Source organism: Suillus bovinus (genome assembly GCF_016758785.1).
Source record: "Suillus bovinus strain UH-Sbo-P2 chromosome Unknown EDB93scaffold_25, whole genome shotgun sequence".
In the NCBI taxonomy this organism is placed as follows: Eukaryota; Fungi; Basidiomycota; class Agaricomycetes; order Boletales; family Suillaceae; genus Suillus; species Suillus bovinus.
Window position 1 is genome coordinate 341,181 of NW_024542081.1, and position 24,264 is coordinate 365,444.

Here is a 24,264-nt window from a genome sequence, read left to right on the forward strand (position 1 = left end):
GGGGTCACTCCGCCGGTTGAGAATGATTAATCAATAACATTGATCGCAGGCAAGGCAAGTTATGTAAATACCTCGGCACTTCTTGATTGCGTGGCATGGCATCAGTACCGCCGAAATGATATACCGGGTCCATCATACAGTCCAAGTCATGGCAGGGTGCTACCAGAAGGTAGAGCTACCCCCAGTATCCATCGTGCTACTCTCCTGACTCGCTTACGTTTGAGACCGACTACGATAAGAAAACAGAGCATTATGATGATACGTGTACCCCATCTTCTCCACCAGAGAACTGAGAGGGTCAACAGCAGATCACGTTTCCGCCGGCGACCTTGATGCACCATGTGCGGTCGTGAAATGGAAGCTACCGCAGGGTAGCCGAAGAAAGGGTTGAGGGAGGATCGAGGCGGTATGGATACGGACGAAGGCTGCCGGTGTAGGGTTCCAGGAAGCCCGGTGCTGGGCGCCGGCATGCACCATTCACGTGAAATGACAGAAGCGCAACTTTTCTGTTCATCCGAATTTAGCGGATCTTCGATGAGGTGGAGTGGCGAGAGTGCACCGCCATAATCTGATAAATGCACTGCTGCTGAGTGTGTAAGGCAACAAGATAGGGTGACTGACTGGATGGTAGCGCTGACGCAGAACAGTATTGAAGAAGCTCCTCCCTGGATGGGAAGAAGACTTTGGCAACCGCGGATTTAGGAAGTAGGCACCTAAGTTATGGTCAAGCAGACCACAAACGTGTCCGGAATAAATGCACTTTACGATAGACCAGGTCGCTGCATATGTCCAAGAGTAATTGAGGCAGAATACTGTCACGAAGTAAAACTGAGTTTGATCGTCGCAAATGATTAGAGATGCATGTTACCTGCACCAAGCATTCCAGGATACCGGGGAACTACTTCTTTCATGAGCCATGTTAAAATTTTAAGGTTCTGTCATAGAACTGAACAAAAGTCTAGGTCTAAAGGGGTACTGACTTACAACAGATTGGATTGATAGACCTTCAAGGTCGACGACGAAAACACATTGAAGGGTTGTTTTACGGTTTGTAGACTCGTTATTAAGTGAGCGGAGATGAATACACAGGCGTTCGAGGGAGATCAGCAACCCATTCATCGTTGATTGTTCGCAAGTCAGCAAATCTGACAACTGGAGAAACACGAGGGGACGGCCAAGTGGATCACAGATCGGCGGTGGAAGGCAATGAAGCAGCGGAGAAGGGAGAGCGAAGAATCGCAACGCGTTTAGACGCCAAATGAGTGTCGTGTGTATGGCCTTCAATGTGAATGAACGGATGAATCTATGATGCTACATGGCATGCTTTAGCTGCTGCAAGCGGTCAACATTTCACTCACCCGTAAGAAACGGAAAATGGTTGCTGCAGTTTGATCACGGTCAACTAAGTTACGGTTCTACAAATTTGGTGCTGCGACAATTACCTGTATCCGAGATCCATTCCTTGGCCCATGCGTGGTCCGCATCACTGAGCGCCAATTCTTGGACCACATGGGACAAGATCTCATCATTCAAGATTGATTGGAGAGCACATACATCTGAAAGGTTTGCTTTGTACTGAGCAACAAGCCTTTTGTGATTGCCCTCCAGTACGGAGCGTGCGATACGGTTGTTCATGGGCGCAGGAGCCTAACCAACTTGAAGGTAAAGTTTAGTCAAACTGGTGGTAATGATATTAGTACTTATACGTAGTCATTACGTATGCATTATTATATGCAATGCAATTAGGTTTCAAAGGCTTACTTGGGTTCAAATCCTTTAGCCTGCTTAATTCCCCGATAGTGATGCATGAGCAGGTACGATAGGAACTACCGGGATGTCGAAAGTCTTAGCCTGCGTGACAGACTGGGATGTTTACAGCATGCTGGATCTAAATGAGAGTCTGGTTTGAGTCTAGTCTGCGATTACTGTGTTTCATCTCGAAACTGAGTGCTCCCGGCGGTCAAATTCTGCAAGTTTCGCTGGTTTTATTCAGTGAAATACTATTTCTGAACCGATAGCTTGGTCCAGGAGGGAGCCAGTCAAAGTCGAAAAATACCCCGAGCTCTTGTAATCACTACGTATGGTCTGCACTAGCCGCCACTTTATATCATATCTTTAAATAAGCATTAATATTGAATTACATAAATTAATACTATAAAATCGGCAATAAATTATGCTCTTTAACGTTGCTACTACCGACAAACCATACGCCTGGCAACGCTGGTAATTTTGAAGTTTGAACATCGCAGAGGTCGATATCAGCAGATAAACTTCGTTGCAGGCGATAGAGGCTCTGCCGATTACTTGGAATGGTTAGTACTGCTCTCTATTACCTGGCTCTCGCCCCTCCGGTCTCAGTTCGAGCTTGTGCGCCGAGGGCCGGGGTACGGTACTAGTAGCTGGCAACCAGTGATGAGGGCGGAAGTACTTACGGACATGTCACACCCGCAGAAACAAGCAGACCTCACCGGTGCATCAGTCACCTGGCACTCCGGGCATTAAATATAACCTGTAGATAAAACGAGCCTCTCAGTCCTTCAATGTTTCCTCCCATTGAATAATGGCGTGTATTCTTTCGCCACTGCCGATCGAGTATAGGAAGGCTAACAGGCGGCCAGGAATTACAAGATTACAATGGGCAACAGGTACAAATGGACAGATTGCAAATGTGTGTGCCCAGTAGTCCGTCGGTTGCTGGGCTGGCTTGCATTTTCAGGTCGGTAAGCTCTACGAAAGACGTCATGTTCTCTCGCCTTGGAAGTTGTGTAACTTGGTGGTGTTGCTGCTGTGTATTGCTACATCGCCCAGGCTGGCAATAAAGTGACCATCCTCGAGGCCACTCTCGCGATCGGCGAGACCGGCGTTGGTATCCAGATCCGCCCAAATATGACTCGCCTTCTGATCCGCTAGAGTCTGGAAAAAGGCCTCGAGGAAGTTGCTGTCAAGCCTGAAGGATTGGATTTTAGTTGATGCGTATCAATTCATCTACATTCATATATACTACTCATTCGTCTCGCCATATAGGATGCGCCGGTGAGACTGTCGCATGGACAAGATGGAGAAATAATATAGAAGAGGAGTGCAGGGCCCCCTTACTGTCACATTCACGTGAAGTCTGAGCGTTACCCCCTTTGTGGTGAAGCTGACAGAGTTTAGTACTAGAATAGCGTGCTGATTTTCACCGCATGTTGTATCGATCGGTGAGCCTCAATGCACTCTCGAGTCTGGCAAAATTGTGCACGCTGATTTATGGGTCACGGTGCTTACGGAATTCAAAGTATTTTGCGGCAGTATGTCATGGGTGGTCCATACTGAGATCCAGCCTGACCCACAGCATATGGCACGTACAGAGTCAAAATACCGACAGAGAACCTTCTGCAAGACTCGGATCTACGGCTCTTGATTGAGAAATCTAAGATGGTCGATTGGAGGGACGGATGGGTCTGCGCTGCGTGTAATGAATATCGTATGTGTTCAATTCGTCTGCGCAGGTGCTCAAAGAGAGTATAATCTCGTGATGATATATCCCGACGGCGGCGAGGAACCATGGACTGTCAAGAGCGGCGCAGATAAGATGAGGGTTGAGTTGCTTGTTGGGAATCCCGGTAAGTGGCTTTCAGCAACCGTATGCTACATTCTTACTCTCGTGAATCGAAATAGCATTCAAAAGCTCATGCCTATAGGTCTCATCATCTCCGTTTAGTGGCATCTGGCTTATCCGACGGGTAAGCCATATCGTGCTCAAGGATCCGCAATGTCGTAAGTGGTTTCTGTTAAAATATTGTCATGACCACGAGCTACAATCCATCTTTCAGGCCCTACTGTTTTGGGCTCTACGCCTCTCTCAGATTCTTTCCCTGTTTCATGTACCAATCAATCCGCTGTGATCGTGCAACCGCTACTCAAATTTATTCTCGTCTGATAAAAGACATATTTCATCTTCCCGGAGGTCCGCAGCAGGAAAAACGAAACGGGGAAATGCGTGCTGCGATAGAAGATGCTCTGCGCGTGGCACGCAGCTAAAGGAGCAGATTGACTTTGGTAGGTGGTGTAAATAAGTGGAGTAACAAGGAAGAGAATTCAATACAGTTTTCGTCCACTGCAGATGTCAATCTAAAGAATGGTCAGATAAGGCCATCTATTTGCATGCAATATGGCCATGAGCAGCCATCAAACAATATCGTAAGATCCTATCAACGCCGACGCGACGCTAAGACAAGGTAAGCAAAAGTTACAGGGGAGTGGCAAACCCCCACAGTCACTTGATTTCACGATACACGATCCCAATGTAAGTGTGAAATTATCAAATGCTTGGAAATTCGTGAGCGCTACAGTTACCCGTTCTGCCGGAACAAACTCACGTCAGATGCGTGAGTACTTAGGATGACATTACCGAGCATCGGGCGTCAGCGTCGTACCATTGGGCTGCTGAGAGACTAGCAGGGCGATCAATAATCGATAGCATAGTGTATAAAATTATACTATCTGCTAGCGTGACGTCTGCCAGCCGCATTTGCCAACCATCGAAACTGTTGGGATCAACAGCAATGGAAGGGAAGGTGCATATATATAGAGTTTATCCAGATCTTTCACATCTTGACAGCGTGCTGAATGGATCCGTTGAAAGGATGGGGGTTGAACCTTACTAAAAGTATTTCTTTTGGACGTTATCTGAATAATTCCATAAGCCGCTCTGATCACGAGAGCAACGGTAGTGCGCCTCGTGCAGTTCTGTTTACCAACTATAGGTGAGAATTTCGCCCAATAGAATGCAGCATGGCTCCTTTGGCCAACTACACACACCGATGTGATAGGTAAGAGTTACTGTCCGGAAGGTTAGCGAAAAGATCGGTATACCAGTAATGGCTAGTGACAAGTGCTACTCGGTACTCTCCGTTCTTCTGCACTGCATGTCGATAACAACCATGAGGATGAACAAAAGACACGAACGTGTTGGTCCGTGCATAGGACTTCGTAGGATCAATGCCTGGCCTTTTTTGATTTTTCTCCACTCGTAGTCCCACTCGCAACACGCCTCTTGCCTTTAGATCCAACATCACTCAAGGTCGCATCCATGAGGCGCAGGGTTTCAAGTGCGCCTGCCAGAATCTGCTTCTCACCGAGTCGCACTACAATAGCGTGTCTCTTGTTGAGTGTGAGCGATTCGAATGCAAGCAGCTTTGCGTCGACCTAAAACGAGAAATAGTTTGCGTGTCACCGATCCCCGATTGAGACAATGATTAAATACATACTTCAAGATCTGATTGATAACTAGTCAAGCGCATCTCGAATGTTTTTCGTAATAATAGAGAGACTTGAAGATCAAACTTGGCTTTCGGGGGACGCCCTTTTTCTCGTATCTTTTCCCATTCATCTTGGGTGAGGAGTAGAAGTCGTATGAAAGATATCAGCGCTGCAGGGAGAATTGGGTTCGCGTCGATGATGAAAACGCTGGATAGTGTGCTTGAGCACAACAAGAAGAAAAACAACAAGTGAGGGCCATACTCATCGCCTCCTTCGTCGAGCCACCATTCGATCCGTTGTCGACATGTCTCGCCAATAGATACATCACCACAAACAACGTCGACAACAAGGTCTGCTCGAACTTCTACGATGTCCTGTGGATTTCCAAGCGCACCCTTTAGATGGGCACAAGGTATAAGATCAACATATCCGTAGCGTCGAAGCAGGTCTGAGTTGGGCAGGTCGCCATACGTATTGAACTTGAATGGATGTCAACCAACATAGTCACTTAGCGCGGACCACTTACTATTTGTTCTCCAGCTTTGATGGGTTTCGTGGTGACCATTTGAAGATGGTGCTTCTCGTAGAAAAGTTTAGCCTGTAACGAGTTGTATGAATGTTATGCAAGCACAAAGAAAAGCCGGGACAGAGGGATTTCATGTCGACATGACTTACATTAACAGAATCATATCGAGCATTCAGAATATCAGCCATAGGCACCATTGCAATATCTGATGTATCCTCTATCTCTTCATCATCACTATCTCTGTCGCTGCTAGCTTCAACACCGTGTCCTGAATCATCAACATCCATTGCACTCCCAATACTCGTGTTGGCCCGGGTGTCCTCGTTACTGTCTTCTTCTGTGATATGTTCAGCATCCTGCTCAACTTGGCCTTCCCATCTCTCTACATTGAAGCTTCGAGATAGAATTCGGCTGCCTGTAATATGATACCGGTGAAGTGTGTACCATGTATCGATTTGATCGGAGGGAAAAAGGTCCGGTCGAGTCTAATTCGCCCAATATTCGATTCCGAATCGGCAAAATTAAACAAAAAATAAACCCACCTTGATCGCCGGAGTTAACTTCTCGTGATAGTCACGCTCAGCCTCATCCCGGCCTATCTTGTCTAGATTCCACCGTTGTCAGTCAAGTGCGTGCACTTTTATAAACGAGAATGTAACAAAAAATTGAAAAAAAGTGACAACAGACCTACCACAGCCGTCCCTTGTAGCTCTTGTAATTCTTCGTTACTCCAGAATATTGGGGTATCGAATTGCGTCGGGAGTGACGCTACATATTGAGTTTAGAAAAAAAATTGACAAGTGGTCGTTTGGGAAGACCCACCAAGATATGTAACCCATTTTCCTTGGTGTCCTTGAGCTTCCTCCCACATCATACAAAGAATCAGCCCAACCCAACCCTTATGCAATTTGTGCTTTCTCCATGCGTCGAAACCGAATGCAGAAGGAAGAGTCGAGGTCTGAGTTGATAGTGTTAGTGAGCGAGGAAGCGTGAAAATTGTATGGTTTTCCTGAGAAGCGTGTGAGCCATCAATTTGGATGAGATTTTTTTGAAAGGATACCAACAGGTATATCCTGGAGTGCGACTGCACCACGTCCACTACCAGGAAAATCGGCGATGGCCATCATCGAAGTATCCAAGACCCCACCATTGTGTTGAAACCAGGCAACAAAATCATTCATGTTTCAGAAACTCTGTGAAAGTCGACTTCAAGTGCATATGATGGTGGGTGCTGGTGAGCCCGTAGGCCTGGCCTGTCAGCGCCGGCACATATAATACTTACTATATTTGGTCAGCTACGCGGCATTATATCATTGTCACAGCGTATGACTGCGGACTCGACCGCAACAGACTCTCATCCTATAACTAACCGGCCTCCAAGATCACATGTAAAGACGTCCTTTAAACGATGACCCAGACACCTAATGACCAAGTTATTGATGGCCAGCCTCGAGGTGAGCGACTTTGATCATATGCTTGCTATATTCAAATACTTAGAGACAAACTGATACGCCAGATATAGCAAACCCTGCCTCATTATCACAGCCTTCAGAATCAGAGGACTCATATCGGTTTCCTTCCTCACCACCAGGAATACACGACAACCAGAAATCTCCTCCGTCCGTCTGTGAAGTAGCACCTTCGCCACCCCAATCACCAGAAGCTGGTGAGATGATTACTCTTTCGCCCCAAGCTCCTGCTATCACTCAGGCAGAAGACACCCCGAGCCTTCCGCAGCGTCCTCTTGGTGCCGATGTGGATCCACGTATCGCGAGCCTGCACGCCATGTTCCCAGATTTTGACGACTCTCTACTGTGTGTAGGCAGTGCTTTGTCAAGTCAAATGTGCTGAATGACGTGCAGATCATCTGTACTTCAGAGTGTCAACGGTGACCAGGACCTTGCAATCGACACACTGTTGGGGATGAGTGATCCTGATTACGTCTCACAGCCGCCGCCGCCGCCGCCGGAGCAGCGTGAGCCTACTCAGACTGACTTAGACGAGCAACTCGCTCGACGTCTCATGCTCGAGGAAGAACAAGCTGCACAGAATCAGTGGCGCCCTCCGCAGCAGGGGCAAGGACCTCAATCTTATCAGTCGAGGTGGTCTGCTAGTCGCGATCGGGGAAGTGGAATTGAAACTGGAAGGTATGACAGTAGGGCGCAGGCAGTTACTCCACCGCAACGGGACACTATGACAGAGTTCCAGGATGGTTTCAACAAGATAGCAGAGAGTACGTACATCCATACTTGTATCATAGGCAGTCACTGACTACGGAAACCACTAGCTGGCAAGAGGACATTCTCTTCAATTGTATCAAAAGTCAAGGCGAAGATACAGGAATACGATCAGGGCCAAGCATCCAGGTACGCAGCCTTTTACTAAACCCCCCCTCACTTCCATTGAAATTTGTTTCACCAATCTGTTCGTCGTTTACGCGAAACATCTAATGGTTTTCGTTACAGACAAGATACACAGCCTACGTGGGGTCAGACATCTCAACCTCCATGGGGCGGTGTACAACCCACGCAGCATCAGGAATCCTACTACGACCCCAATCCACCGAGCGAAAGTGGAATCCGTGGAAGTGGCTGGCAATCTCCTCCCCGTACCGCTGGAGGCAACTCAAATCCAAGGGCGAACTCCGTTCTTACTCTTACTCCAAGCGCAACATACGTTCCTCCAAATTTTGCCACCAAACCTATAGCGAACTCTACATCCGTTGCAAGCAATAGCCCAACCTATACAGGTTCGTTGACGTATTCCCCGCCGAACACAGGCATGGGCACGTCCCCTCCGCCTGAACCTGCTCGGCAGTCGGGTGACACCTCAAGGCCGCCGTCCACGGGCATTGGTGCCCCGAGCGGAATTGACGCCAGTCAGTCGTATTTCTCCCTTTCGTTGCTTTGTGTCTCTGATTTCATCACATGTTAGCTAAATTTGGACTTTTGCCCAAACGACCTGTATCACTCCTTCGGGAACAGGTCCCACCTACACACAGAGACGATAGCGACGATGAGTTGGAATACACGGAAAATCCGTTTGAGGAGAGGTAATTAGGTGGTTATTCTGGGGTAACAAATAGGAATCATCTGTGACTGCGACCACTGATGGACTATACATTATGGCGTGTACTGTACCAGATAGCAACTGCAACTGGAATGTTTCATGTGAAGAGATGCTCTATGCAATGATCGGTACTTGTGTCGGTTCCAACTGGTTGATGAACGGCTCGTCACAGGATGGACAGGACACTCAAGTCACTATCATTCCACGTAATATGTACACGGTGGCTAATATGCAAAATGTTCATAACAATTCAAAGTCATGTATTCAAAAAATTGAGGCGTATGCGGAGTATCTAAAACTGATAAGCAGAATCAAAGATTCTTGGATGTTGTAGTTGCGAGAGACGCAATAGTGATAACTTGCAACCTTCATGTAACACAAATCCCTAGATCCCGAACTGCAAGAGTCGTCCGAGCGCCATTTATCTTTTTCTCTGTAGATGGTCGGCATCAAAGACGTCAAACAAAGAGTAGGCGATGTCTTCCTCCGCGGTGTCATGGTTTGACATCAATTGGAGTTTCTCTCGGGTATCTCTTGTCTCCGGACGGAAAGTAAAGAGCGCCTGCGCATTTATGCCAGTTGAACGCTCCAACTCCCCCATGATATTGACAAACTGCTTGAGGTTGCATAAGCGGCAGTCAAGATATAGGGTCTAGTCTGCCTGGTAGAAGAGTACAATTTTAGGAGCGAGAAACTCCTGAACGGTCCATCCTTGCGTGAACCAAATGTTGTTTGTGAGCGTGCCAGACTCTGACGCAGGAGGATTAGCTCAATGTGCCTATATGACAAGTGAGCATAATCGACATCCACGTAAGATAAGATACATCTCTCGTATGGCGCATTTTCAGGACTGTCCAAACAAGATATCACGAAAACTATGAGAAATAGAGAACTAGTACGAGCAACACACGAACCCACACTATAATCACCATGCCCCGGTGATAAAATACCAATATCCCACCACTGGCCTTACGCTGTCCCGCATCCCATTCTTAAACAGCTCCGATTTATCATTTGAACAGATCTGTGCACCAACTGTGCCAGCAACAATGACCGTATTGAACAACTGTCCATTATCATCCAGCTTGACGTCGAGATGAGCGTATCCGCACGGTACGCATTCATCATCGATCATTGGATACGGCATCCCGTCAAGCACCAGGAAAGGACGCCACGCTCCGCGAAAAGTGTACACCGCAGCAAACTGGGCTGAACTCAGCACCCGAGGATCCACAGGACGAAGCAGTTTCTTTGGCGAGTCTTCCCGCATGCGCTCAGCGTTTAGCGGGGGACCCTGCCATATGCCTTGCTCGTTAAATACGCAAAATGCGGTGACCCAACCTGAGAGGTAGGTGGGCCCGCTCCCGCCTCCCTCGTAGTGCGCGACTTTGGACCAGAAATCGAGGTTTTCAGGGCTGGACGGTGCCTCGAAGGCGGCTATGAATCGAGAGATGATGGGGCGCAGAAGGTGATACCATGCTATCGTTTCTATGCTGTACAGTTTCAATCGCTCTAGCCGTCCAAGAATTGCCTCCCAGTCATGTCTCTCTCCGAGGAGGGTCACAAGTGGTATCCCACAGCGTAGTACAAACTTGCAACGAAAATATTCTTTCATCGTCCCTAACATCGACATCGCATACACTGTCCGGTCTACATCCGTCGTCGTTGAAAATTCAGGCATAATCCAGTCCCTCAACATCGGATCCACTACGCGCGTGTGCATAAGCTCCAACATCTGGCGCGCCATGAGTGCAGAATCTGCCGTGTGACGATTTCCATCGCCAATGATGACAAGCTCCTCCAAACCATCGTGAACTGCGAAGTGCGCACGGAGTTGCTCTGCATTTGCGTTCACGAAGAAACTGAATTGTATGAGGATCGCAGTCCAAACGTCGTCCGGGCGGAGGATGAGCGCACGATGATTATTGTACGCCTCAAGCACGGTGTGCACGAATCCGTTGGGCTTTGGCATTATATCACGCACCGCATCGAGGTTAGTGGGAAGGGACGTGCGAAGGAGGTGAAGGCAACGCATAAATTGTTCAGGGGAAATCTTTTCGAGGACGGTGAGGTAGGGATTTTGGTGGAGTGGGATCTGAAGACGGTAGTCTTCTGTAAAAGACTCGGCAGGATGCGTGGCTGGGCAGAATGAAGTCACGCCAGAAGGAAGACGTTGTTGAATCTAAGAATAGGTCTGGCGCTTGGTATGATTCAGCATTAGGAATGAGATGAACATACCGTGGAGAGTGGGGACAGAAACTCGAATGAAGCTGCTGAACTAGCCGTGGAAGATATCGGGGAGAATTCATGTAGAGACATGGGGGATGTAGGGGATGCAGTTGGGATAACCCTGTGAGGCCGTTTCTGAAGCTTTGAGGTGGCATGCGACTTGACTGAGCCTGAAACACTCTCTGTAGGGGCGGTAGTTGTGAAGATGGCAGAAACAGCTTCCTCCTTGAACTTGCTGCCTTTGGAGAGAGGCAAGGCAATGCTGATCGGAGAAAGTGGTGGTGACTTATGAGGGGGTGTTGGAGGTTGGTCGGTATCCCTCGATCTCGAGAAGACACGCCCAAATGATAATTTTCGAACCATAAGGTTAAGCCTGGAAAAGGACTGTATATGCAAACAAAGTCGAGTTGAGAATGAGTGGATGTCGAGGAAGGGTATTGATATCAATCGCGACAGGCACTGCACATCTCGTGCCTATTTCTGAGTATATAAATGGACTTGGACCACGAGGCAGAAATCAAAAATGAAGTTCAGCTGACCTTGGAAGATTAGGTCAACAAGGCAGCTGACGGCGTACTATCCCTTCCATATGGGAAGAATCATCGTAACAGGCCTTCAAATTGATGAGCGTACAAGTATTTTTCTGTGTTGACAGGTGTTAATGGCCCGAATTCTGGCTTTGCCAGCGCAAGTATCAGATCCAGCTAGTTCCGCTATATATGAGTTGAAGGGAACTGAAGGAACTATACCGGCGATAACTATATATCGTAGTAGGTTAAGAGGAGCGGCTCGCATGCGTACTAGTGGGCCATCCGAGTTCTGAATATTTGAATTGTGGCTAAGATTGAAGTTGAAGACTCAGCTGGGGGTGACTCTCAGGCTGGAGCGAAAACTTCATGACAAATCAAAAGGGCTGCCAGGAACTGCCACCTTACCACATACCAGCTGACGGCGAACACCCATACCATGTACTTGCTCGTCTACTACTAGACAACCTTGCACCCATGGCAGGCATTGCATGCTCCTGCACAATAATACCCGCTTGTGAAATACCAACGCCAACTTAATAGTGCAGGAAGATGTAAACTTTTCTGCAATACGGTTTGTCTAGTAGTTGGTGATCCAAACTGCGTTTACTCGTTAATACCGTCATCGATACTGCTGGAGTCGCAGTCATTTGCAAACAGAGATTCCATAGGTGAGCTACTACATACACAAGTCACATGGGAGGTTGATAGATGATCGTAGGTTTCGTAGATGGATGGCTCAATGCTTGAGACCCTAACCCTAACTTAGGGTTTAAATTGCGGCAGGTGGCTGACTACTTTCCTTTTTTGGGCGACTTATGGTTGGAAGGCCATGGCTGTATCGTTGCACTGTGACCAGCACCGGCTCCCTCAGGGGACCGTCGATGTGCTGCACTCACTCGTGTCATAGAGCAATACACGTTGTGCACATGGACGTCCAGCATGTGCGGCTCCCTGAGGGGACCGTTTCTATATTGCTATGACAGACGTCCCTTGTGTGTAGTTTACATTCTCAGTCAGTCCTTGCGGCTCCCTCAGGGGACCGCGTCTGTGTCAGCATGTCAGACCAGCATGCAGAAATATACTACGTTTGCTCGTTGTATCTACCATTCCCTGTATTACGACCGTCTCCCTCAGGGGACTGCACAGATCATAGGATGTTGACGATTATCCAGCGTGCTCACGTGACCGTGAGAGATACTCACGTGCTTTTTGAACCACTATCCTGGTGAGATTGAACGGCTCCCTGAGGGGACTGCGTGTATTTCTGTGATCCTGGACGGAGGTCACGGTGTAGTTAAGCACTGTCGTAGACTAATAGATACTACTGAGGGATATGTAATGTAAGTGTACGCCAAGGAGAAGCCGTTATAGCTGTGAGACTATCTATTTGGTGCGACGGGGGCAGCCCCGTAAGCGTCACCCCGTCACCCCATCCGAAACAGGAAGTCCATCACGTAAGTGGCTGTCCGTCACCCCTCATTTTTCTTTCCCATCCGCCATTATTTTTCCTTTGCACTGTCAGCGTCACCTCTTCTTTTTCCCATGGTGGCTGTGCGTCACCCTCGCTTCTTTTCCCATCCGCCATTATTCTATCTTGGCGTTGGCGTAAGCGTCACCCCGTCACCCTTACATCAGCAGCAGGTGTCACCCCATCCACCACAGTTTTGGACGCGTCACCCCGTCACCCTTACATCAGCATTAGGCGTCACCCTGTCCAACCTGCTTTTGGACGCGTCACCCCGTCACCCTTACTTCAGCAGCAGGCGTCACCCCGTCCAAGATAGTTTTGGACGCGTCACCCCGTCACCCTTACATCAGCATCAGGTGTCACCCCGTCCAAGATAGTTTTGGGCGCGTCACCCCGTCACCCTTACTTCAGCAACAGGCGTAACCCTTGTTTCTCCACACTTTTAGGCGTCACTCTCACATGTATAAACTTTCAATGGTCACCCAGTCACCCTAGACGCTCAAGTCTATTCATGATAGACGGTATGGTAAATCTCCAAGGGGCCTGCTCTTTTTATGCGGGCACTTTTCTAATATTGTATTTCAGATTCTTGGAAGAACACTCTACATACAACTTTGGCTGTTGCGGCTAGGGTGACATGTGATCATTAGCACTGGCATCACTGAAGGTATGCATTTGAAGATAGAAACAACTCAACATGGCTAACACTATCTCATACGTAGCACGCGTGAAGGAAATGCAAACACATAGTACAGATTTGTGGTCCGTTGAGAGGACAATTTCAAAATTTGTGTCGGTACTTTTAAAAAAATGATCAAAGCGGTGTATGCTTCTCTTATTTTTGTCTCCTCCTAATCGCCAGAAAATTTCACACAAAAAACTTTCATGATGGCTTGCCCTGAAGGGTTATTTCGGATTATTGTCCTTCATGATACTAATGGGCGTCCATATCAAGTCGCGCAGGGTCCTGAAACGTCCATCACCAAGTGTCCAAAACATGTGTCCTCAATATTCCATCACATGTCAACACATTTTTTGAACCATGTGACAAAAATGCATGTCAGCTTATGATATACCTGCACGTATTAGCTCCCTTTTTTCATCGCGCTACTCAACCCTTTTAGCAGGGCTTGATGGCTAGTGCGCATCGCACAATTAGGTGACTCGGTATGGACTCCCTGGTAATCGCACGCGGCTGTGAACACTTATTTAGCGTTTCTTCTGAAAAATTGGTCACCAATTAAGAGGAAATCTGAACCCAGCCATGAAAGATGCGGGACTATCCAAAAATAGGTTTACTCCACCGTTGGGCGCAATGCGCATGTTCCTGACTAACATTTATTTTCATCCGATGTTCACGGCAGCCAGTGAGTCCCTGTCATCCGGAACATGATTTTTATGCAATTATGACTCAAAGATCACTGATCGTCGCGTCTCATTTTTGTTCCCTTCATTCCACCATTCAGAAATTTTTTTGTGCCCCTCAATCGCACTCACTACATGCAGACAAGCAAGTGTCTTTATGCGGATGAAACGAAACTCATTTTTGGATATTCTCAACCATTATTTCGTGAATATGCTAATCTGGAATGACATGAGTGAGCAAAGAGAATTGCAATCGAGTTACTCATATCGCTGTGCCTCACGTCCTCGGACGATCGTCTCTCATTTGCATTTTGACATTTTCAAAGATGCTGTCATAAGTCCCTCGTTTTTTTTTACAACGTCACGCCTTCTTGGTTTTTCATCCCTGCAGGTGCAGTTTCGTATGTGCGAAATAATATAAGACCTCACCAGCACCATTCATCCTCCCTTCGACGATAAAACACCACATTTATCATCACATATACTCTTCTTTCTGATATAAATGTCTACAACATATGCTTGTGATCATACAGGATGCGGAATGGGACCATTTTTGACCTGCGACGCTGCGCGAAAGCACCGATACCGGTACCACTCCGTCCCCATACCCTTCATGATTAATGATCACGAGTATATTGTGAGGCAGTGCGATGGGGGTTATGCCTGCCCGTTCTCGGGGTGTAATATGATTTTCAAAAAGCGTGAAAATATGCAGACACACGTCACCGAAGACCACAATAGTTCAGCGAAAATCAAGGTCTTTGATACTCCTGATTTCGGTGAGTTTGATAATATTTCAAACAACTATAGAGTCAAGCTGACCTCCTTAGTCATGGCGTCCAAACAGGTTCTTGACCAGCACGGAGTTGTTTATGAGGGGATTGTTGTAGAAGGTTAGTCATGGCATCTGATCTTGTGCTGTCACATGTTTACATATCGATCAAGGAGCCACAAATATTTCGTCCGACATTTTAGTTCCGGAACTCTCGTCCTGTCAGGACGTTGCAAACAGAGGTGAATTTCATAGAATGAAATTTCGAGATCACAGCTCAATGTGGTGTCCATCTCACGTATGCAGATGATCCTCCTGATGCGGACTGCAGGACCGTATCTTTGTTGTCTTCAGTAGACTACTTGAGGTCCAATGAAGTTCTAGATGCGCTGGGCGTTTGCCTCCATAGCCGTTTGAAAATTCTCATCTGCTACTCGTGCCGGGTCGCATTGACCTCTGGGATGATATCCGGACACAGGAAAAATCGCCACAAGTCGTATCGGGTACGAGAACCTCTTGTATAGTTGATCTTGAATTTGAAATGAACATCCGACACAACCAGGTACCTCCAGCCGCTCTGCAGTCATTCCTGGACTATTGTTTAGAGGCCAATGTTTATGAGAAGCCAGAGCATGTCAAACTACCAACTGCAGGAGGACCTCCTGTCCAGCAGATTGCGGATCCGATCGATGGTTTTGCATGCACTGCATCCTCCGACTGCGCATATGCCGTCAAGGATTTATTCACCATGCAGCGCCATGGACGAGAGACGCACGGAGCCACTGGCTTGATGGAGATCCATCATCGATCTTGTCAGGTCCAACGTATATTTTCAAGTGTGGGCAACTCATATTTTGAGATCGGGAATAATTTTGTTCCATCTGCCAGACCAGATGTCAGATCCGCCCTGCAGGCCACTTTCATACCTGCTGTTGAGCATTCATTGGTCGTTCCAGCCAATACAGAACGAGAGAGGACTCCACTGATGCGCTTCATGGGTTGGGACAAGTTTCAGGTAGACCTCCGGATGAATCCAACCCAGAGACGGGCGGCGGAACAGATTAAGAAAAAGCATACCGACGATGAATTCGGTGGTATTATCACCTGTCTCTCCAATGCTGTGCGAGACCACATGGCGAGGGCATCCAGCATCTTGGATGGTCATCCTCACAGGTTGAGCCTGTCCAAACTCCTGGTGTATGGTGATTCCATTCCGCGAGAAACGTGAGCAGTTCCATCACACCACAATAATGCCATAATTTAATGTCATCGATGCGTCCAGGGACAGTCATTGGAGGCCAGTGTCGGATGAGAACATAGAGTATCCAAACTTTATGATTCAATTCATGAGGGCGATCATGCGCATTCACCTCGGATTCCCATTCGATTTTTCGTTCGAGCTGTCCGCCGTGCAGACCCTGTGTCTCGAGGAACTTGTGCTTGTCCTTCGCGACAAAAATGCTACCCCACGAAAGAGGATGATCTTTTACCATAATTTTTCATGGTCCCTAGTTGATACGGATCCGAGTCTTTGCTTGGGAGAGCGATGGGCAAACCCAATCAAACGAGCCATCTGGCTCAGGGCGTTGCGCGCGGATGGAAACTTCTGTGAAGCATCCGTCCTTACACCAGATCTCGCAAAGTTCAAATATCTTTGCAACATTACCTCCCTCCTCGAGGCGCTGATGGACAAGGACCAGGATACCGATTCTGTCCATTCAGATGACCACGAGTGAGCAAGCCTCCATATCCGTTCGATTCCATGTACTTATCGCGATTTTTTATCTCAAGCCGTGTCGCTCGTGTTCATGAACGGGTGCTACGACTCGGTCGTACCACAACGTTTAACATAGTGTATGAGATGCAGCAGTACGCTTCGTCTTTGGTATTTAATCAAACGAGAGAACCCAATGTCTACGTCGATCCTGATGTTCAATCCATCACTATAGGCATCCACACCATGCAGATGGACAAGCTGAGAAGCGGAATACAAAGGCTCCTCCAGGAGTCAAAGTCGCGCTATTCTGCCCTCACTAATGATACTGTCGTATTGAAAATTGTCGAGCAGGTCAAGGACGATCTCACCAACTCGACGCGCGGTTATTCACTTGCATCAGAAGCAGCCTTTTTTCAAAAATCGACACGCATTGTTTTTCTACTTGGTAGATCACTATAACCTGGCAATTATCGACAATGCAGGACGACTCGCATGGAACATTCCCGAAATAAAGGATCTTCTCAGACGCTCGTCGCGTGTCTGGGAACCTATCTACCATTTGCTCTATATAACAACTCACATCTCATGTCGCGGAACTCAGTTCATCGACCACAAAATCAGTAACGCGGACAGGAATCGAAACCTCTTCATGCAGGGAAAGGAAATGTTCCTCCTGACAGGGTACAGCAAAAAAACCGGCATCACCGATCGAGACTCGTGTACCCCAGGTTTCGTTCCCAAGGACATCGCATTACTAGTCCTCAACATGATTGCAGGTGGTTTTCGCACAGCTGAAGCAATTTTGGCTGGTGTTGCATACGGTGCTGATGCGGAACATTTGTACAGAACGTGAGCACCGTTCCGAATAATTCAGGATTATTGACGTATATCTAACGTGTAAATTTTTATTATTTCAGGTACCTCTGTGTCGGTGAGGGCGAGAGGATCAGTCCTATACAGTTTTCCGCCAACATTCAGCAGTGGAACCATAATTACTTCGACTGTAGATGGGGAGTGAGAGATTTTCGGCAAGGCGCCATAACCATTGGTCGCGAATTCATAGCTCCAGACGACTCTTATGATCAAGCAGACAATATCCTCGCTGAATCTGCCGATCACTCCACTGGTATGGACCATAGTCATTACGCCGTCATCCAAGGAGTCGTCCCTCGGTTGTCCAACAATAGCATGTGCAAGCATAGATGGCTTGGAGATCAGTGGCATAGCGTTCTTGGTCTAGGTCCCTTCCCGCCTCCAGAGGCAATAAGGATCAGCCGCAAGAATAAGTCCGATGGGACAACGCTCAGGTCCATAGCGGACATCGTCAGGAAGACCACGCAAGACACAATCAAAGAATTTTTGGATGCGCACCACGCTAAAATATTGAAGGATGCAGTTTCTACCGCAGTACTCCAACACAGAAAGGAGGCTATAGATATGATTTCTACACCAGAAATTGCATCACCACTTCCAACCACCTGGAACGGGGGGTCATTTCACTTGAGCGGGAATTTGGAGGACTTGTTTTACGATCAAAGTGAATGTGAGGATCACTATCTACTGTATCAACAGCAATATCTGATGTTATGCAGCAGGTATTCAGCGTGGTCGTACTCCCTCATCAGGACCCAGTGGGTACAACAACAACAGTAGTAAGTCCGCGCACTAACTCGGATTCTGTGCGATTTCAAACATTATTCCATTGATAAGTCGATACATCTTCTGTCTTTGTGTCGCCCACCGCAAGTGGGTATATTCCATGTGGAGAACTACTTTCGGACTCCCCACTCCCAGCGTCTTCGATAACAACCATCTCACAGACAGAATACCTAGAAGAGCCCACAACGTTTTCCGATCTTATTCCAGCAAAATATCAATGCGAATTACCTCCAATCACAGATCGTAAAGGGAAAGGAAGAGAGCATGAAATGCCAGCACATATACCGTCTAAATCACGTTCTGTCATTCGCACAAGGAGCAAGGAGGTACGTAGGGATTATGAGGGAAGAAATCCTCTATCCTCCGCCGACGCAACTAGAGCTTCCACAAGAAATTCCACGTCTCGTAGTGTCACGCAGCACCGGTCCATTAAATGTACGTCCATTCCAGACTCAGTCAAATACACTGTATCTCGCACTAACAAGCGTGCAGCGCATGAAAAAAGATCGTTGGAAGACGTCGAGGAATATTCAGGACGTCCCAAACGCGCTCGTAAGTTGTCTGTGGAGGTGACGGACACATCTAGTGACGAAGATCTGTCGGGTCTTGATACAATATCGCTGAAACGCCTGCGTGGACCCAGAACCATGGTGACGAATGCACCCATCGATTGTATTAGCCTCTCGAGCAGTGACGAAGAATCGAGCCCGGACGAGAATATGCCGATGCAACATATCCATAGGACACAGGCCTCAGTCCATCAGGCCTCTACTGATGTGGCTAGCTTGCTATTCGGCGACTGCACCACGTCGAAATCCTCGATCGCTGACTGCGGTAAACCATCATTGTCCCCGAGCGCTGTTCACGACATTCGAGAGGATATTAGATGTGCGATAAGACACATTAGGAAGGACGACTCTGCTAGAGAAAAGAGTGCTGCACAGATGAACGTGCTTGTTGCCATCATGACTGCATGTACAGACCTCGTCATTACAATGAGGACAGGTGGAGGTAAAAGTATGTCGTGGATGGTTCCATCTGTAATGGATGAGGATGCTAGATCTATAGTGGTGTGCCCTTTCGTCGCTTTGTTGGATCAACAGTACAGAACTACCGCTGCCACTGGTCTGCGATGTCACAACTACTGCGTTTCCAAGGACATTCCGGAGAATGCGCAGATCTTGTTTGCGCAGGTGGAACATTGCTCGTCCCATGCATTTTCAAGGTAAAAAAAATCTATGCGGTCTGTAGATGGCTAACTCTTTATCTATAGTTTCCTTGTATCTCCACTCGGGCAGAAGTTTAACAGGGTGTTTGTCGACGAATTCCACGACATCGCGAACTGTCATCCAGGCCGAGTTATTCCATGGAAGAATCTTGCGCAGCAATTCGGCAAGACTCGCGTCAGGATCGTGCTCATGACAGGGACGGGACCACCACACCGTATCGCAAATTTCATCAAACCATTTGGCATAAATCCAAGTATGATAACCGAAGTACGGTCAGATACAAACCGCCCAGAGATCGGCATGCATGTCGTCCAGGTGCAGCCTATTGCAGCCATGCAATCCCTGGGCCACCTCGTCTCTGCTCTGTGCAAACTACTGTCGGAGGAAGAACGTATATTGGTATTCTGCGGCTCTCAGAGCGACGCACAGGCATTTGCAGTGAGGGCAAACTGTGCCGTCTACCACAGCGATCTCTGGGAGGCTGGGAATAATAGGGAGTCTAACCTTGAGCGCTGGGATTCAGGCGAGACAAAGGTTATGGCATGCACAACTGCGTTTGCACAGGGTATAGATAGGCCTCATGTCCGATATGTCGTGATTTTCAAACCTTCGTACGGACTCATTGTCAACAACCAGATGCTCGGACGCGCAGGCCGGGACGGGAAGGAGTCTCACGTTTTTTTTCTTACAGATCGACGTGGTAAGACATACAGGGGACCATCGACTGACCAGTGTATGGGTGAGTTAGACGATCTGGTCCACGGTACGGCATGTCGTCGGTTTACCAACATGATGTGCATGGATGGCAACAAGCTCGCCGTCAGATGCACGGCTGAACCACCAGGAATAAAGTGCGACGTTTGCGATCCAAACAGCTTAATGCAGAGGCTTGCTATCAAATCCATCGAAAATCCATTGAGGCCACCTGAGGTGTCCGAGTGCGCAGGCACCTCATCTGTTGCTAGTGGATCCATGCTTCGAGGACTCGCGAATGCTCCGCAGCACACGTCCATGGGATTTGTACCAGCTTCTTCGCTTATTTCGCGTGGTATGACTGTGAGTACCCATGATTACAGTCTGTGTACGTATGCGAATGATATAGGCCCAGGCGCCCACCCAACAGCACTCCCAGTCCAGCGACGCTCTATACGACGAGGGCACATCAGAACTAACTGCATTTCAAACTATGATGCTAAATGCCATGGAGGACGTCCACGGGACGGTGAGTGTGTGTCGCAGATGATATTTTACGGGAGCTGATTCTGAACATCGCACAGGGTACTTTTGGATCGTCAAGCGATCAATACACCGTACGAATTCGGTCTTATTGCATTTAATTATACTGACTTGGTTTGATAGACGACATCGCAGCCATGTACAGGAAGCGCCTTACAGGTTGATATGCCATCGTCTTTATCACTTCCCAGTGGCTCTCGCACATTCGTCGCAAGAGCGAGCATAGTCAACACCTCACTTTCCAATCGCCTTGCTACCACTGCCCATCTGGACAGATACATGAAGGTCTTGAAAGACAAGTGTCCAGTACACTTTGGGAACGGCGGTCGTCTTGTCTCAGCAGCCAACCACATGTGTACAATGGAGTCAGCCCTTCCAATGGACTTTTATGGACCTTTTAAGCTTGGCTTCTCATTCGAACGCTTCACATATTGCTTTCAATGCTGCCTTCCGCAATCACGAAATAGAAATGGAGAGGAACCAGCATGCCATGCGGGATTTTCTTACAGGAAAGGTGAAAAATGTCCATTCGCTGGCATCATGTTCAAGTCCGTATTTTGCATGTGGCACAATCCTGGATTTCGCGAGTTATTGATAAAAGAGATGGGCGCAGGAGCATCGCTGGAGAACTACGATCACTTCTTGACATGGATAATCAAAGATTCCACAGACGGTGGAAGATACAACAATCTTGTAGAAACGTTCATTTGGTTTTGCAGTGCGCTCGAGAAAGCAGATTCCAAGTTCTTTTATTGATCCAGCACAATTGGAACAGGGCCAGACGTGAGTTTGCATTTTTCATCTTTTTGTCCCCTTATCTGAGACGGTTCCAGGAATGTACAGGACATTGTGCGCATTTTGGTAGAACTGCACACCTGCATCTCCAGATATGAGGCAGTATATCTATATTTACAACATCCCATGTAATCTATAACCTCCAACAACACATAAACCAATGATTCATTCATCAAAGTAACATTAACATACGCTTTATAGTACAAAATCAAATACTTGATGAGTAATTGCGCTAATGAGGAGCAAAAAACCCCATGAGTTAGGAGATGTTACACCGTTATGCCTCCTTTGATTTCTCTTTTATGACAGGTGGGCTTGAAATTCTGTGACCCTTCATAGCGATAGAATCTATATGCCCAATCTTTAAATATCAGTGGCGTCCAGATCATGATCGCCAAGACTCACTGTAGAGGACGATCATACCTTATCATCGTTGTGTTCTTGCTTTATTATCACGTTATTGGAAACATCCTCCTCTTTCACCATAGACTTGCTAGAGCTGGCGTCCTGAACGGCATCCGTCTGAAGGAATTGTGTCATATCAGCATCATATGCGCCACAGTTCCAGCAGCTCACCATCTGTTCCAACGTTTGATCCTCTTTTATTCTCTCCTTTGAATCCTCTGCAGTAGGGGGAACGATCGAGCTCTCCATCTCTAAAGTATTCGAGGTCGTGTCTCGACTCTGATGGGTGTCAGCAGGTCATAAACCACATATACGGTCCACTAACCAGCGGTTTCACAGGACGTTTCATGTTCACACCGCTTCGTGTTGCACGGGAGATGGACGTGGCTGTTAGAGGCCGTTTGTAAATGTATTGGACATTCGGCTTTCTTGTGCGCCCGTTAGTCCGTGCCATTATCTGTCGGTTTATTAGCAAAACTCAAATATACAATACCACTCACTTGTTTCGTGGGGATCAATATATAAAACGTAGCCATATCCTTTTTTTTCTTCATAGATCGTGTCACCACAGCCATAGATGAAGAGATGCGTAGTCAGAGGCTGGATGCTCGTGATGGACGTGTGATGGATAATGGAAGTTTTGGACGGGTCAACTACGGTAGGTGAACGTGTAACATGTCACACATCACGGACTTTCTTTATTCACACGCCACGTTATGGCCAGCACGGCCATCCACTGTTTCATCATGTCGGCGACGTTGTATTTTGTAAGTATTTTGATCTCCGGTCGAGGTCGTTTCCCACTGCTCGTACAATGTGAGCCAGTCTATCTTCCTGTAAGCTCGAGTCTTCCTGAATCAGGATTTCTAGCACACATCAAGCATCCTTATCATCCAGTGTAGCTTCGGTCTTGGCCACTTCGTTAATGTGGTTCATCGCTACTTTGCAATTGCCTGAGCTGTAGAATTGTTCCGTGTGTATGTTTCTAGTGAGTTTTCCAACAATTCATTGCTACCGCCCTCAATATCAGCTTACAGCTTCCATAAAATCAGGATGAGCTTCTTAGCTCGCAGCTTCGTAACAGTGTCCACTTTCTCTAAGGTGCGTGCACCCACGCCAGGGCGTATCTCATTGCTAGTTCGTTCGGATAACTCATTTTTCTCTCTTCATGTCGTAGGCACGTTCCAATGCTTCTGAAGGCTGCCTGGGTGCTGGAGCATGTACCCAGTCTGGGCCATGGACTCACTGTCGCCAGTATGTTATCTTATGTCATTTTTTGCCGCGCAAATGAGACTTTTAGCCCTACAGTGCCATAGTATCTTGGACTCGTACAAAACAATTTACACGGCATTACACCGTATCGAGGGACCCAATAATTTTCCAGCAACCCTGTCAAAAATATTGCTTATATATAGAATGTTCCTTCAAGAAAATTCCGTCGTCTACAGCGAAACTTGTGTTCTGCTCGTTGGTACTAAAAGATTAGATGCGTGAAATAAGGGATGTGGTATTTTTATTTCTTGGTGTACCGTGACAGAGCTTTGCAATTGCAAGCATATCACAAACGATGTCCTCTTCTTCACGGCACCTGTCCCACCTTTATTGCTGCTGAGTTTCTTCTGAGGTGCTAAGTACTCCTGTCATCAGCGCATCTCTTGTTTGCGAGCTTCTAAAGACCATGAATTTCAGCACCTGTCGACGATCTTGCTCACCGCTTACAGAAGCCGAAGCTTAATGACGTCCAGTGAGGTATTCGTCCATAAGCGCTACATTATTGCACGCTATCACAAGCTCTCATCAAAAAAGTGAGGGGTGATAGAACATCTTCCTCTTCTACGGACGACTCATCTCTCCAGCTGACCCCACATCCAACCAGATCGGTGCTTCTTCCTCTTCTACGAACGACTCATCTCCCTGGCACTAACCATACCGCTCTCGCAAGACGCTTACAAACCGTCCAATACACGGCCTCGTATGAAAAACTTCATTTTCCTCCCATCTTCAGTACTTCGTTCGGCCC

General features: G+C 47.5%; 6 protein-coding genes across 6 annotated transcripts; 3 read left to right on the forward strand and 3 right to left on the reverse strand.

Annotated features, from left to right (window-relative positions):
• Positions 1 to 146: 146 nt before the first annotated feature.
• Positions 147 to 1,635, reverse strand: EDB93DRAFT_1084929 (CRAL-TRIO domain-containing protein; the record flags this gene model as incomplete). Its single annotated transcript, XM_041445865.1, has 7 exons — positions 147 to 568; positions 622 to 713; positions 761 to 812; positions 869 to 935; positions 985 to 1,311; positions 1,359 to 1,381; positions 1,443 to 1,635. The coding sequence occupies 7 exons, from the start codon at positions 1,633 to 1,635 to the stop codon at positions 147 to 149; spliced, it is 1,176 nt and encodes a 391-aa protein (XP_041308032.1).
• Positions 1,636 to 2,560: 925 nt separating this feature from the next.
• Positions 2,561 to 3,887, forward strand: EDB93DRAFT_1103785 (uncharacterized protein; the record flags this gene model as incomplete). Its single annotated transcript, XM_041447337.1, has 8 exons — positions 2,561 to 2,668; positions 2,809 to 2,866; positions 3,025 to 3,033; positions 3,335 to 3,466; positions 3,492 to 3,605; positions 3,704 to 3,725; positions 3,747 to 3,759; positions 3,816 to 3,887. The coding sequence occupies 8 exons, from the start codon at positions 2,561 to 2,563 to the stop codon at positions 3,885 to 3,887; spliced, it is 528 nt and encodes a 175-aa protein (XP_041308033.1).
• A 1,093-nt stretch (positions 3,888 to 4,980) lies between these two features.
• Positions 4,981 to 6,951, reverse strand: EDB93DRAFT_1084845 (uncharacterized protein; the record flags this gene model as incomplete). The annotated part of the gene is made up of 9 exons (XM_041445861.1): positions 4,981 to 5,190; positions 5,253 to 5,451; positions 5,506 to 5,723; positions 5,771 to 5,842; positions 5,920 to 6,255; positions 6,313 to 6,374; positions 6,458 to 6,538; positions 6,593 to 6,779; positions 6,835 to 6,951. The coding sequence occupies 9 exons, from the start codon at positions 6,949 to 6,951 to the stop codon at positions 4,981 to 4,983; spliced, it is 1,482 nt and encodes a 493-aa protein (XP_041308034.1).
• A 490-nt stretch (positions 6,952 to 7,441) lies between these two features.
• On the forward strand, positions 7,442 to 8,826 carry EDB93DRAFT_1084788 (uncharacterized protein; the record flags this gene model as incomplete). The annotated part of the gene is made up of 6 exons (XM_041445855.1): positions 7,442 to 7,584; positions 7,633 to 7,875; positions 7,918 to 8,003; positions 8,058 to 8,136; positions 8,236 to 8,648; positions 8,705 to 8,826. The coding sequence occupies 6 exons, from the start codon at positions 7,442 to 7,444 to the stop codon at positions 8,824 to 8,826; spliced, it is 1,086 nt and encodes a 361-aa protein (XP_041308035.1).
• A 642-nt stretch (positions 8,827 to 9,468) lies between these two features.
• Positions 9,469 to 11,924, reverse strand: EDB93DRAFT_1144715 (uncharacterized protein). Its single transcript, XM_041449448.1, has 4 exons — positions 11,608 to 11,924; positions 11,078 to 11,548; positions 9,754 to 11,021; positions 9,469 to 9,689 (listed from the first exon to the last, which is right to left on the reverse strand). Exons 2-3 carry the CDS (start codon positions 11,429 to 11,431, stop codon positions 9,765 to 9,767), a joined length of 1,611 nt encoding a protein of 536 aa, XP_041308036.1. The 5' UTR covers positions 11,432 to 11,548; positions 11,608 to 11,924; the 3' UTR covers positions 9,469 to 9,689; positions 9,754 to 9,764.
• Positions 11,925 to 15,044: 3,120 nt separating this feature from the next.
• On the forward strand, positions 15,045 to 21,270 carry EDB93DRAFT_1280080 (uncharacterized protein; the record flags this gene model as incomplete). Its single annotated transcript, XM_041454438.1, has 18 exons — positions 15,045 to 15,210; positions 15,262 to 15,324; positions 15,377 to 15,445; positions 15,510 to 15,706; positions 15,766 to 16,427; positions 16,486 to 16,935; positions 16,995 to 17,302; positions 17,370 to 17,769; positions 17,838 to 18,463; positions 18,516 to 18,572; positions 18,820 to 18,905; positions 18,999 to 19,014; positions 19,072 to 19,804; positions 19,853 to 20,864; positions 20,911 to 21,030; positions 21,086 to 21,118; positions 21,168 to 21,183; positions 21,236 to 21,270. The coding sequence occupies 18 exons, from the start codon at positions 15,045 to 15,047 to the stop codon at positions 21,268 to 21,270; spliced, it is 5,049 nt and encodes a 1,682-aa protein (XP_041308037.1).
• Between the last annotated feature and the right edge of the window lie 2,994 nt (positions 21,271 to 24,264).